Source organism: Diadema antillarum, unplaced genomic scaffold, assembly GCF_040938485.1.
Source record: "Diadema antillarum isolate AM-2024a unplaced genomic scaffold, OU_Dant_1.0 seq00001099_RagTag, whole genome shotgun sequence".
In the NCBI taxonomy this organism is placed as follows: domain Eukaryota; kingdom Metazoa; phylum Echinodermata; class Echinoidea; order Diadematoida; family Diadematidae; genus Diadema; species Diadema antillarum.
The window spans coordinates 416,235-431,408 of record NW_027271916.1 but is presented as its reverse complement, the minus strand read 5'-3'; the positions used below and the strand labels follow the sequence as shown (position 1 = coordinate 431,408).

Below are 15,174 nucleotides of genomic sequence, written 5' to 3'. Positions count from 1 at the left end.
AGTATGGGCATAATAATCACTGTGATTTATCGAACGAATAAGTTTCTTTTGAAACAATATTCTATTTACATTTGACATACTGGAATTGGCCCATATTACTGAACAATAATTCAAATGCGGGAGAATTCAGGTATTATACAGAATAATCAAAATATTTTAGGTAAGAATTTCAATCTGGTAAATACTCCAACATTTTTGGCTAATTTGTTGCAGATGACTCGAGTGTGCTAATTCCAGTTCAACTTATTGTCAATTATGACACCAAGAAATTTCATAGAATTAACTTGTTTTATTATAACATCTTTAAGTTTAATCTGTATATCACATACATTGATCTTTTTATTGGTAAACATTATATAATTTGTTTTATTTACATTAATCATTAGCCTATTATAATCAAACCAATCAACAAGTTTACTAAATTCCTTATTGAAATTACTTTGAAGTACATGAAGATCATTGTCGGACATAAACACACTCGTGTCATCCGCAAATAATATCATTTGTAATTCATTAGAAACATTGACTATGTCAGTAATGTAAAGCAAAAAAAAAAAAGGAGTGGGCCCAAAATGGATCCCTGGGGCACGCCGCACCTTACTGACATCATCTTTGATTCTACAGTTTCAGAAATCACAAACTGCTTACGATTACTTAAATAACTTACAAACAATTTCAATACTACTCCACAAATTCCATACAAATAAATCTTATGATATGTAATAAAATATAATGATGAAGAATATCAAATGCCTTACTTAAATCTAAAAATAACCCTATCATTACATCTCTATTATCAAAAACATTTACAACCTTATGAACAAATTCAATAATGGCAGAGGATGTTAAGTGACCTGCCCTAAAACCATACTGACTATTTGTTATGATATTGCACTTATCAGGAAATTTTACAATGCGTGTGTATACACACTTTTCTAAATTTTTTGAAAACAACGGTAAAATAGAGACGGGACGGTAATTCGATATCCGTTCTTTATCTCCGCCTTTAAAAATAGGGATAACTTTCGCAATTTTCATTTGATCAGGTACAGTACCTGTAGTAAATGATAGGTTGATTATTGCACATCATTATTGGGATACACAAAATATGAATAACTTTCTTTACAATAGCTACATCAACATTATCAAAACCAGGACTCTTATCTTTTAATTTACACACAGTCTCAATAATCTCTTTTGGAGAGCATGGCAAGAAAAAGGCACTTGATGGGTTTTTATGAACATATTGCATACATTTGTCGTATTGTATATCATCACATTGTCCTGCCACACTTTCTCCAATATTGATAAAATATTCATTAAATGCATTACTTATTGCACATTTCCCAGTAATATCTTTATCATTCCAATGGACAGTCGCGGGTAGCACATTCTTCTTAACTCCAGAACCAATAATGCCATTTATTATCTTCCATGTGCTTCTGATATTGCCAGAGGCCTTTTCAAATTTCTTTTTGAAATAAAATCTTCTTGCATTTTTAATTTCTTGAGTCACATAATTTCGAAATACTTTATATGTGACCGTGCACCTCAAAACGAACATAAAGTCGCACACACTGATTTTGCATGAGGACTGAAAATAAGTGAAATGGGTCAACCTAGCCGAACTTGACTCTTTCATATGTTCTGAAAGAGCGGGTCTTCTTTTACATTATGCTAAAATTTGGTATCATAAAACAGGCAGGAAAGTGTGTTTTTTAGCAGTTTATCTCGAACATTTTTGGCAGAATAGTGTGATTAGGTGTGTCTTTAGAATTCTTTTTTCATTTCTGAAAAACCTTGTCCACACTCTTCACTTTCAACTCTAATAACTTTTGAAAGGATAGTGCTACTGCTTTGAAAGTTAGCATTAATTATGAACATAATGTGTTAATGAGGCATATTTAATTTCAGTTTAATCTAATAATCCCTTCATTGTTGTTACTCTGGTGGTTTAGTTCCTGTTTTTGTCCCATTCATCGCACAGCCAGCATGATTTGGTAAAGATTAAGCGCTTGAATAGACACTGTACTTCAGAGCCTCTTTTCTCAGTTCACACTTTTCCTGAGTTTGTGCTTTCTTTCCAATATTTAGATAGGTTAGGAGAGTCCATTTGATTTGAGTTATACATCATTTTAAAGCTTAAAGTCTGCTCTTTCAGAATATGGTCTTAACTAAAAATTCATGTCTGGCGACTTTTTGTTTGTTTTGAGGTGCAGGGTCACATATTTGTCATATCTCTCTTGAGTACGTTTTCTCAAATATTGTTTATACATAATATACTTTTTATGACATAACTTTCTTAAATCCTTATTAAACCATGGCTTATTTCTGAACTTTTTCTCACCAATCTTTTTCAAAGAAAAACACAAAATTATAGATATACTGAAATTTCTTCAGAAATTCATCATAGGCTACATTAACATCGCTAACATTTACATTCCAATTAATAATAATAATAATAATAATAATAAATCATTCATTAAGCGCAGAAAGTATGTCTATATATTCTACTGCGCTTCAAGAGCTCTTAAATTCCTATGTTGCACAATGCTGCATGGAAAGTACAAGAAGAAATAAGCTCATGCTAAAACAAAAAAGTTTTCACTTTTGATTCAAAACTATTTAAAGTCTGACATTTCCGAATGTCTAATGGTAATCTATTCCACAACCTAGGGGCTGCACAAGAAAATGATCGGTCACCTAAGGTAACTTTTGTTTTGATTTGGGGTATCTGCAATATCAATCTATCATTTGTACTGCGGAGATTATGGCTTTGAGTCTGAGATTTAAAGTTCAATAATTCACTGATATAACCAGGGGCCTGACCATTCAGAGCTTTATAAACCAGCATCAATATCTTGAAATCAATTCTTTGGCGAATGGGCAGCCAGTGCAATTCCTTTAAAAGTGGTGTAACATGAGCAAATCTTGGGAGATTACAAATCAATTTTGCACACGTGTTTTGAACCCGCTGCAACTTAACTATCTGTGAATCCGGTAATCCGTACAACAGACTGTTACAATAATCTAATTTCCTTATAACACATGCGTGGACAATCGTCTTCATGCTCTCCTGATCGAAATATTTACGGATGCGTCTCAAATTATATATCATATAATATGCTGATTTACATACACTAGTAACCTGAGATTCCATATTCAAATGGGTATCAAAAAACACCCCCAAGTTTCTCACATTATTGGATGGTTTTATAACAGTATCAGCGAGTGATATACCATTTGATTCAAATTTACAACATTTACCTCTTTCACAATTTGACAAACATTATCATCATTTATTACATGCTTATATATTGGATCAGAATTATGAAAATCTAACTCTAGATGAGGAAAGGAAAATATTGGAAAATGATCACTTATATCTGCCAATAACATACCAGTAAACATATCCTCTAAGTCATTAGTAAATATGTTGTCCAGTAAAGAGGCTGTACTATTTGCCATGCGAGTTGGGTTATGAATAAGTGGGTATGTGCAATTTACCATACAAACATCTAAATAATCAGCTGCTTTTTGGCAAACAGAAATACTCAATAAGTTAATGTTAAAATCTCCTAATAGATAAATTAACTTATTTTCTTTATTTACAGTCATCAAAATTTCATTCAAAATTTCAGTAAAAGACTGCACACATTGATCTGGTGGGCGATATACAGCACCAACAACGATATTCTCATTAAAATTTTTTATCTCGATAAATATAGACTCAAAACATGGAACATTCACATTTAAATCATATCTACACTTAAAATCTAATTTGTTGTTTACATATAATGCAACTCCTCCACCCCTCCTATTTTCTCTACCATTACACTCAAAATCATACCCATTTATATCTAAATATGAATCTTTAAATCTTAACCACGTTTCAGAGATACCTATGATTGAAAATTGTACATCAAGAACATTAAGTAATGACACCATATTATCAAAATTTTTATTCATGCTTCTACAATTCACATGAAGGCAAGAAAATCATTTTTCAGACATAATTCTATTTTTGTTAAATTCATCAGGAGTATAAAAGGCATGCGAGGGTTCAAAGTCTTTTGAAGAAGTTGCTGTAAATACACAGGAGCAAAGCATTGTTGTATGCTATTGACAAAATCTTACACACATCACCCTACAGGCAGCTAATGTAATCAATATATTGTTGAGAAACGGATTCAGCATTATCAAAGTGATTTCATAATTGAGTTTGCATCACTTACGTTCTTTTACTTTGCGTTGTAGACATTCGAAGGCATCATCGTGAAAATGGCGGCAAAATATGTGGACGAAACTTCGGACGGCTTCCTCGGTCGCATGGCAGTCACACTAAACGAAGGCTACAAGGTGTTGGCAGTTGCATTCGGCTTAGAGACAGGGCTCTTTAAGACAATGATTGAACTTTCTCCGATCCCAAAAACGTCACAGGAAATTTTAAAGAACGGTACGACGTCGTTATCAATTGTAACGCATATCATGTTTCTCTAATTTTGCTTAACATACCTGTTTAGCTAGCGTAGTCAATTCACACTTTGTTAGGTGGTATTTTCTATTTGTCTTTTTTTTCTGGTCTCAACGATGCGAAAGTAAGTAGGCCTATTAGCATTACACACATGCTTTTCACACACGTATTTTGACTGCCGCTTTTATGACCTTTCCTCTACAGTGTCTAGCCACGGATACCTTTTCCAGAGTTGTTGATTTCAATAATGGAGGTAACCAGTGTCAATAACCCTTTCCCCATACTCGAGATTAATTGATACCTACAATATCTGAAAATAATATTCCGGTGATGTTCGTCATTCCGAAGGTTCGTTTATCAGATAATGAAATACGGTTCATTAAATCAGAAAACGAACAGACGGTGAGTACAACGAGCCTTCGGAATCACGACCCTTATTATATTTTCGGATTAGCGAAGTCTTCGGAACAAGGAACTTTAATTCATTTTCTGATTAATGAACATTCGGAATAACGAACCTTCGGAATAACGAACTGTAACCGAATAATCTAAGTACCTCCTATCTAAACACACGTTATGACACTTTTTATCTACGAAAATGGTATTCGTGCTGATTTTCATTTATTCCAATTAATTCAATTCAATTCGATTCAATTCAATTCAGTTCAATTCAATTCAATTCAATTCGATTTTATTGTCCGTTTCTGGAAATTTGTCTTGTTTGCATGCATACCCGTTACATCGATACATTATACATAAAGCACACATATAACGTACTTGTAGATACATAGACATGATAGACATAAAAGAGATATACAGCAATACAATAGCACTATCATAAATGATACTGATGCCTGCATTAAAGGCATAATTTATCATTTGCAATTAAACAAAAACCCAGCATTAGTGCTTTAAGATAGTTCTAAAATGTGAGTTAGGGGTAGAAACAACCACTGTGAAAATTTGAATCAGTACAATGGATGCTAAGTATTGTTAAGTATAGAAAATGTAAACAATAGCTATAATAAAAATGTTTCCAGACTAAACCGTATACTGCTACGGTTTATTGAGAAAAATACTGACATCTCCTGATATCTTAGCTTTATTGCAAAACTTTTATAAGGGAGGGTGTTTTGTGGTACAACAGACCTATACACATATGCATGAAAGGCGATATCTTGAACATTTTTCAAATGACTGCTCCCAAAAGTAAACTGGACCTTTAATCAATAATAAGAGTAGCTACCCGTAATGAAGACTTGCACGTGCAATTATGATTTATTATTATAGAATAGAAAAAAAACAACAGATGTATGGTCGAAGTGCCATGCTTTAAACGTGTTATTACAATTAAACATTCTTTCGCGGTGCATCTATAATCCTTCAACAGGTAAAAAAAAAAGCAGTCTGATTTTAGGTTATTGATTGTTTTAATCACAAAGATCAATCCATACAAGATGCTCACCGAAACTCTTGGGGAGAGTGCAGTACATATTGTACAATCTCTTAACAATAAGCGAGTGCCATAATGCATAGAAATCTTAAGTAGGCACCTACACCCCATGAACAGCAGACTTTCCTGGCAAACAGAAAGCAAGGATAGACCAGAGACCAAGACGAGCTTAGCTCGTCTTGGTCTCTGGTCTATCCTTGTTTTTACCGAGCAATTACTACACTGCATACAAAAAATAAAAAGAATTAGATTTAAGCTTCAACAACAACAACCATGACAAAATTTACGCTACAAAATCAAGAGAGAGAATTGTTCTTGATCACTTAAAGAAGTATCTATAATTCAGAATGCATCACGACTCTCCCTCATTGCTGTTTGATCGCGAACTGATTCGAGATGCGAACTGCAAATTTGTTTGTTTTTATGAAAACTGTTTGTTGGAATGACAGATACGTTCGAGAATGGCTAGGCGTAATGGTCTGTGGTGGCATTGTGGACATCGATGGGGAAACGGAGAAGTACCATCTTCCGGCCCACCGCGTGCCCGCCTTTCGCGAGGGCAATATGGAGAGCCTCACAGCTACTGTGTGCAGGGGTCTACCAATGATAAGCTATGCGTACGACGCCATGTTGGAGGTGATCAAGAAGGACGGCCCTCTCGGTAAAAGTTTTGATCGCCAGATATTTTAGAGTCAGTGAACAAAATATCTATGAGCTACACAAAAATGAAGGTTCAAGGAGTTCCGCATTTGATGTCCAAAATAGAGCAAGTTGCTTCGCAGTAAACCCATGATATCGACAAGGGGTGGGGTAACCACAATAATAACCAAATTGCACTTTTACCTTATTTTACATTGTTATCAGGTTTGGGGTGTTCTTTTTAATAAATCCACCCAAAAACATGTACACTTCCTCAAAACTTAAGCCCTTTTTACACTTGTGTTTCTTAACCCCGGACTTTCTCTGACCCAGGACTATCGTTAGTTCCGTACCAATTTTTTCAGCTTTTTACAGTCGCCAATTAGTCCCGTACTGTCTCTTGTCCGGGGTTAAGGAGAAAACTGACCTTTTTACACTCGTATTTCTTAGCCCCGGACTTTCCAAACCACATGAATATTCATGATTACGCTGTGTACTGTACACGTACACGCACGCACCGGCAGCACTTGATTACCTCGTTTCTGATTGGTCAGTGAGGGTCGGACTTCGTCTCCGTCGCTTAGCCCAGGATTATTTTTTCGTTCTGTTTACACTCACTTGCTTGGCACCGCAATTGCGGTGCTAACCCTGCTATTTTGCAGGGCCAGATAGTACGGGATTATCGGTGGGGCTAGCCCACTTTGGCAAAAACGAGTGTAAACAGAAAGTGGGCTAAGGATAGTCCCGTACCAACGGTGGGGCTAAGCCCCCTCCCCCCCCCCCCCCCCTTAGCCCCACAGTTGGTACGGGACTAAGCAAAAATTTACAAGTGTAAAAAACCCTTTAGAAGGGAAGTACAGCTATAAAGTTGAGCATCGTGATGCATTGGCTGTTGTTGTTTTTTTTTTTTTGGGGGGGGGGGGGGGGAATTAATACTCATGTTCTGCAAGTTATCGAAAATGTGGCAATGTTGAGGGTTATGAACCGTAACAGGTTAGAAGAAACCGTAAACAGAAACCTGCAGTCGTGCAGGCTGGCCGGATGTTTTGACCACTTTCAATGACAGATCTCATCCATGCAGTGAGATATGCATTGTTCCTTCACAATAACACGCAAACTTGGAAAAAGTCATTGTTGTCTGTAAAGTTCATGTGCCCAGTTATGCATGACATTTGTCAACATAATTAGGTATCAATGGGAAGAGGAAGAGTTTCTCTTTCCCCACAACCAACATTACGCTCTCCATAGCTGATAATCATAAAATTGATCCCTCCAAAGTTGGATTACTTTTTTTTTGATACGCACTGTATATCCTCTGATAGTTACTGAGAATTATCGCTCTGACAGCAATCGTACTACATCTGTATTTAAAATGAATGTTTTTTGGAAGTGTACAGTTTGAAAACGCTTTCTTCGAGTACTTTTCCTGTTCGGCGTGCCGAGACTGCCAATCTCGAATCGACATGCACACCAAGACTTGATTTCGTTTTTCTTCGCTTTCACATTATACAGGTGTTCCATACTCGAAGTACAAATCTTTCTACAGATATTGTGCCGACTTCAGCAATATTTGGATTTCAAAACACCTGTGCCAATCTTTCATGTTGTCTCATCAAACACTCAAGCACGGTCTTGGTAAGAAACAATCTAAAATCTCTTCTCCTTCGTAATCATGTAAGGAAGTGTTCTTTCCTGTTAAATTGAGGGAAAATCTAAAGATAGATAATTTCAATTTAATTTTTCAATTTCAACTTTATTTTCACCTCCATCAAAATGAACAAAGAAATTATGTACATTGCATATACACGGGATATTTGTGATACAGAACAAAATTTGAAAAGGTACATAAGAAAATTATGAAAATGAAAAGTAGATGCGATTACATCTTTGTTAAATACATAAAGCGTATAATACAAGTCAACTAAGGATGAGGATGGAAGTGGAGGTTCCCACTAAGAAGCAAAGCTTGTATGACATGGGACCCTCAGAAAATATACAAAACATCAATATAAAACACAATAAACGAACCGATGTCAATTGACATCGAAATGATTGGGAAGAGGAAAAAGAGAGAAACGGAAAGGAAAAAAAAAGATGAAAAAAAGAGAGGAAAAAAGGGAGAAAAAAGAGGGAACTACAGCATGTGCCATCGTGGACGCAAGCAATCTAGATTTCATAATGTAAAATAAGTGATAAAATACAAGCTGGATTGAATGTAATGCAAAACATTTTTTATACGTAGTTATGTTGGTAAGAATGCAGGAGAAAGAGAAAAACACATCGTTATGTTTAGAACACAAACGGGGACATACTTAGGAGGACTTATGTAAAAAAGAATGACGACTTGACTGAGATGATAAAGGGAAACTAACTGTGTTGGATGTTGTAAAATTTCAATAAAAATGATTTTAATTTATTCTTGAAGGAATTCAGAGATTGAGCTATTGTAATGTTACTGGGAAGTGAATTCCAGTACTTTGGCCCATCGTAAATAAATGTGTTTTGAGCCAACAAAGTTCTCAAAAATGGCAAATGGAAATCATTTGATCGCCGTGTTGGAAAATTATGAACGGATTGATTTCTTTGAAACATTGTTTCAAATATATTTGGGAGATTATTTTTATTATAATTATACATAAATTGTCCTAAATTAAACAAATACAAATCATTAATTTTCAATATTTTATGCTCATAAAATAGTGGGTCAGTATGGGCCAAAAATGCAGTATGACATATAACACGGAGTGATTTCTTTTGCAATAAAAGTAATTTATCTAAGAATGTTTTATAAGTATTTCCCCACGCGAGAATACCATAACTTAAATATGGCAGTATTAAGGATGAATATAATACAAGCAGGGACGACAAAGGAAAACAAATCTTAAGCTTATTAATTATACCAATATTACGTGAAATAATTTTACATATACTGTCAATATGAAGTTTCCAGGACAGCTTATTGTCAACTGTTACTCCAAGAAATTTTATATGGGAAACATTTTCGAGTGGAGTACCATCTAAAACAATATCAACAGGTAATGCCTCAGTAGAATTACTAAAGAGCATATATTTTGTTTTTTGAAGATTAAGAGATAGCTTATTTGCTTTTATCCACTGGGTAACATTTTCTAATTCTAAATTTATTGTATTAACAAGGGTAAGAAGATTATTGTGTGAAAAAATAGATTTGAGTCGTCTGCAAAAAGAATAAAAGAAAGAACATCTGATGATTTACAAAAATCATTTATGTAAACAGTAAACAACAGTGGACCTAATAAACTTCCCTGTGGCACCCCACATTTAATATTTAATATTTGTGAATTACAACCATTTAAAGAGGCATATTGTTTCCTGTTCATGAGGTAGCTCCTGAACCACTCCAAGGCCTTCCCACGCACTCCATAATGATGTAATTTGTTAATTAAAATATCATGATTGATGGTGTCGAAGGCCTTGGAGAAGTCCAGGAACAAACCTATCAAATGAGAAGATTTATCGATAGCATGTGCCACTTTTTCTATAAAGCTCAATAATGCATGTGTGGTGCTATGTTTCCCCCTAAATCCAAACTGAGAATTCGTAAATATATTATTAAATTTAAAGAAATTGATAGTTCTTTTATCAATAATTTTTTCAAGAATTTTTGACAATGCACTTAACAAAGAAATTGGTCGTAATTATTTACGTCTAATTTGTCACCTTTTTTAAACAAGGGGATGACTTTTGCTGTTTTCATACTTTCGGGGAAGGTGCCATTAAAAAGGGATATATTAAATATATGAGCTAAAGGATCCGCAATTGACGATATTACCCCCTTTAAAAGAAATTTGTTGATGTCATCGTGTCCAGCACTTTTTTTGGAACTAAAATCAGAGACAATATTAATTATCTCCTGAGTGTATGTTGGATTAAAAAATATTGAACTAGAATTTGGGGGACCCAAAAATTCGGAAAAATGTTTTGTGGAGGGAGGAATATTACTTGCCAGGCTTTCCCCAATTTAAGAAAAATGGTTATTCAAAATATCACAAATTTGTTGAGAATCTTCAAAAATTTCACCCTCAAGTTTTGTAATATTTGACTTAACATTTGATATATTCATGGCTTGCTTTAAAACTTTCCATGTATTTTGCATATCATGCCTGTAAAATTGTAACTGATTAGTATAATATTTTTTTCTTTTCTATTCGTATTATTTTCGTCAGAGTATTTTTGTAACTAGTGTATTTCAACTTTGATTGCTCAGTACGTTTCATTTTAAATCTGTAATATAAATTATTCTTTCTATTTATTGAACGCAGGAGCGATTTTGAAATCCATGGAAGCCTGGGTATTTTTTTGTAATTAGCTGATTTTTCTCTACGTTTTGGAATACAAATGTCCAAATGTTGGATAAAAATCTTCATAAAATATTCATAAAACAAATTAACATAATCTGTATCAAAGATACAGGACCAGTCTGCGGTGTCTAAGCTAGCACCTACCCTAGCTATAGATAGATAGATATATTGATAGATAGAAAAATACGCACACATACATAAAATTATAATACATGCATACATACATACACATGTGAGAGGGAGAGAAAAGCCAGCCAGCTCAGATAATGCAAAGTTTTTCAGTCTTTTTGTAAGCGCGAAGAACGTGTCTCTATACTGGATGAAGATTACTCGAGTTCATTAAGGCCCTGTCACAGTCCTTTCGGTAAAGCTACGCGGGCTTGTTGCCTGCACATATTTTCCAACACGCAGGACATTTCTGCGGGTGGTCAAGGATTTGGGCGAGTTTCTCGTGCGTCTTGCCTGCTGGACGCGTGCTACTTTTATATTCTACTTATTACGTTCTAACTACGGATGACATACTGGCACTGCACTGCGTGATGCTTGCGTGGGAGTTGCCCGAGAGGTGCGGCCGCTACTAGCCTCCTACTTGTTTTCTGCGTGGACCTTTGCGGGCAATCCCCGCGACTCAACCGGACAGGTTCAAGTTCAAGTTCAAGTTCAAGTTGATTTTATTTCATCTCCAACAAATTAGGGAAACAATGAAATGTTCGCGTATACAAATAATGTCACGAAGTCAGTCCAACAATGAGATGAACATAATAACATGCAATAAAGACACAGGTAAATAATTATTAACAGAGATACAAATAAATGCTACATCATTATTGTAATCACAGAAACAAAATTGTTGGAAATTTAGGGGACTGATAAAAAGCTGAGCATGTAATATGCAGTCCCCTCATTTTGACCGTACCTACATACCTTTCCGGGCAAGCCTTGCTTCTGACCAAACAAACAACACAAAACTCATGATAAAAGGCAAGTGCACTGTGTGTGGACAAGAAAAGACAAATCTGGGCCTTGTTTCATAAAACTGTTTGTAAAGTTACGTAAGGTTACGAACGACTGAAATATGAACTGCCAATATGTGTGCCCATTTTTTTCCCTTACGTTTTAACAAAGTACGACTGTATGGCAATATTTCATCTACATTGGGGCAAAAATACTTTTTTAACTATTAAAAAAAACACCATGTGTCAACATAACCGTCTGCAAATATCAACTGTAGCGATTGAAATTACCAATGATTAGGAAACTCACATGGCTTGCCATAATAAGTCGTGAGTAACTTTACGTACAGCTTTATGAAACAGGGTCCAGGATCCTGTGCTATGGACGGTAAAATGTCCTTAACCGCAGACTCAGTATCTATGACGATAAACCATGTATCTTAAATGACTTTGCATCTTGTGTGGACAACATGTGAAGCATTGGGTTTTTTCAGTATCAGAAATCTAAATTATCTAAACATTTCTTTCCATTGGATCGAGGTCTTCCAATGTCCTGCTAGATATTTGATGACGCTCACCAGATCGATCTCTCTTAAATCTTAGGAACAAGCATTTTTAGTAATTATGGGTATGGAAACGACAACGAATTGTCATATCTTTTTTGTTCCCAGAAAATGGCTTTCGAGTTCTTGACGTAGGTTGTGGTCGAGGCGGTGCCAGTCGTAATATCGCCCTCCATTTCCCCCAAAGCAAGGTGACTGGACTTGACATCAGCGAAGAAGCCCTCAAGTACGCAAAGGAAGCCGCCAGTGCCAAAAATTTAACCAACCTCGATTACGTCCACGGTGACGCCTCCTCAATGCCCGAAGAATGGACCAATACCTTCGACTACGCGTTCATCTACGATGTCGTGCACGACGTTCCGCGGCCCGACCTCATCCTGGCGGAGATTCGACGCGTGCTGAAACCGGGCGCCATGTTCTCCTGCTACGACCCTAACATGCATTCCAAGCACGCCGACAACATCGAAGTGCCGCACGCTGTCACGCTGTACACCACAAGTCTTTTCCACTGCCTGCCGGTCTCGTACCAGTTCCCTGGAAGCATGGGGCTGGGAACCTGTTGGGGGAGGGAGGAAGCCGTTAAGCTATTTGAGAAATGCGGCTTCACTGTCCAAGCGGTGGAAAACCCCGTGCAAGGCGATACTTGGCTCCACTATTACTGCACCGCAAATTCCCAGTGCTTGGGTGAATAAGCTAGGTTTACTAAAAAACAAAACACACATAATATCATTGTCATTGTCGTGTTATCCAAAATACCATGGTAGAAAGTATGGCCTTAAAGTAATACCAGTAATTGTTTAATCCTCTGATATTGCGCAGAATTTCACTGACTCAATGTAACCCGTTGACGACATTTATTCAGAACTATGTGGTCGTTTTGATTTCAATTTCTTTTGCAAAATCATCTAAACTTTCTTCAATTGATTCTTTCACACCTATGCATTATTGTGTCGGTTTAGCTGTATAGAAGAGGCTGACTTCGGGAAAAATATTGAAACTTAACTATCGATCCTTCTCAAATCATAACGACAATAATGACTAACCATGTGTTATATCTTTGAACAAATCATTTGATCAAATTGCATCACCGTTTGTAAGATTCATTTTGAATTCAATTGAACTACTTGCCCTTGTTCTTGTGGTATAGAGCTTCAAGCTGTCACCAAAATAGTAGTACAGCACAAGAGATATTTTCAAACTGCGTGACAAACATCTATCTCTAACAATAATTTTGATCCTTAGCAGTTTTCAACAACTTTCTCTTCTTATTTACCAGCTGTATTTACATAGTTTTATTTCAAATCATTCCATTCCATTTCATTTGTTTCTATCAAATAGGATAATAATAAAAACAGCGTGAAAAGCATGTAGTATGTAGACAAATCACTAAAGCAACTCCCGTCACAACAAAGTCCGCGGGACCGGCAGTTTTCGTTCGTTAAACCATCGAAATTTCGTTATAATCAAACAAATACAGTGTTTAAAGATACAGAGACAATCATTTTAGGGCCTGATTTTTGCTTCGTTGAGACGAAATGTGGTTATAACCGTGTTGTTCGTTTTAACGGGAGTACACGGTAGTACGTATATCGTTAATTTTTTATAAGTTAAGTTTTGATGGTCGTCGTTGGTCGTGGCGCTTCAAAAAAAAATTTAAAAAGGATGCTCCACGATAATTAAAAAGTAACACTTATATGTCTGAAATGAAGCAAAAACAAAACAATACAAAACAACAACACACAAAAAGAACCGTTGATATTATACTCGCAATTATGATAATAAGGATCTCTGACAGGAAGGCAAGATTAACAAATGTATTTACCCTAAATTTTACAGGGATAGTACAGTATTGGTGGAGATGAGAATTGGGCTTTAACTTTTTTTTTGCGAAATACCAAGAAAACACTTATGAAATAGTACAGAGGATACTATTTTAAGAGGAATTCAAAGTTTATTTGATAAAAATCGGGTTTGGTATAGCTGAAACATCCAAAACCAAAGTAAAACAAAACGATCGTATTAATGTGGGTCCCACACTTTATTAGGATCGGTCTGTTTTGGATATTTCGGCTATTTCAAAACCAAATTTCATCAAAATAACATTGAATCCCTCTTGGAATTACATGCTCTGTCATATTTCATAAGAGGTTTCTCACTATCTCACCAAAAAAAAAAAGATAAAAGCCTGAAGTTAAGGCTCAACCAAAACTATACGATCCCCTTAAGTGAGTTTTTTTTTCTTAGTTTTTGTACATGTTGTATGTAAACAAAGACGCACATTGCTTGATAATAGTTGGGATTCTATTCTACATTTTTGGGTCCAATATAATATTATTTATAGTGCATCTTGAAAACTCATATTTAGCTTATAATAATAATTCTCCACCTGTCTTGTGCAATATACTTTTTTTTTTTGGGGGGGGGGGGGTGTCACAAAACCGAGATCAAGAGAGCATGGTATCATGTTACTTGTAAAATATAATAACAACAAGCAGCTTGAGCTTTTGTTGATATTATCATGTGAAATGTATGGTAGACTGACTTTCTTAAACAGAGAGGGTTTGGTGAGAATGTGCTCTTGACTTTGCAAAGTGTGCACTTATTTTAATTGCTAAATGATAATCCGTGCGTATATTTCGTATCATACCTTATATGACTGACACTTCTTGCAATATAATTAGATGGATGAATAATGTATATTATGTATCATTGTGTGTGTGTGTGTGTGTGTGTGTGTGTGTGTGTGATGGAC

At 35.6% G+C, this 15,174-nt stretch overlaps 1 protein-coding gene across 1 annotated transcript in view; it reads left to right on the top strand.

The window, feature by feature from the left end:
* LOC139743638 (uncharacterized) overlaps positions 1–13,114 on the top strand; it is a 30,793-nt gene extending 17,679 nt beyond the window's left edge. Inside the window, exons 6-8 of the mRNA XM_071654106.1 lie at positions 4,258–4,456; positions 6,397–6,588; positions 12,531–13,114. Of these exons, the coding sequence (XP_071510207.1) occupies positions 4,258–4,456; positions 6,397–6,588; positions 12,531–13,114 (975 nt within the window). The remainder of the gene's footprint in view (positions 1–4,257; positions 4,457–6,396; positions 6,589–12,530) is intronic.
* The last annotated feature ends 2,060 nt before the right edge of the window (positions 13,115–15,174 follow it).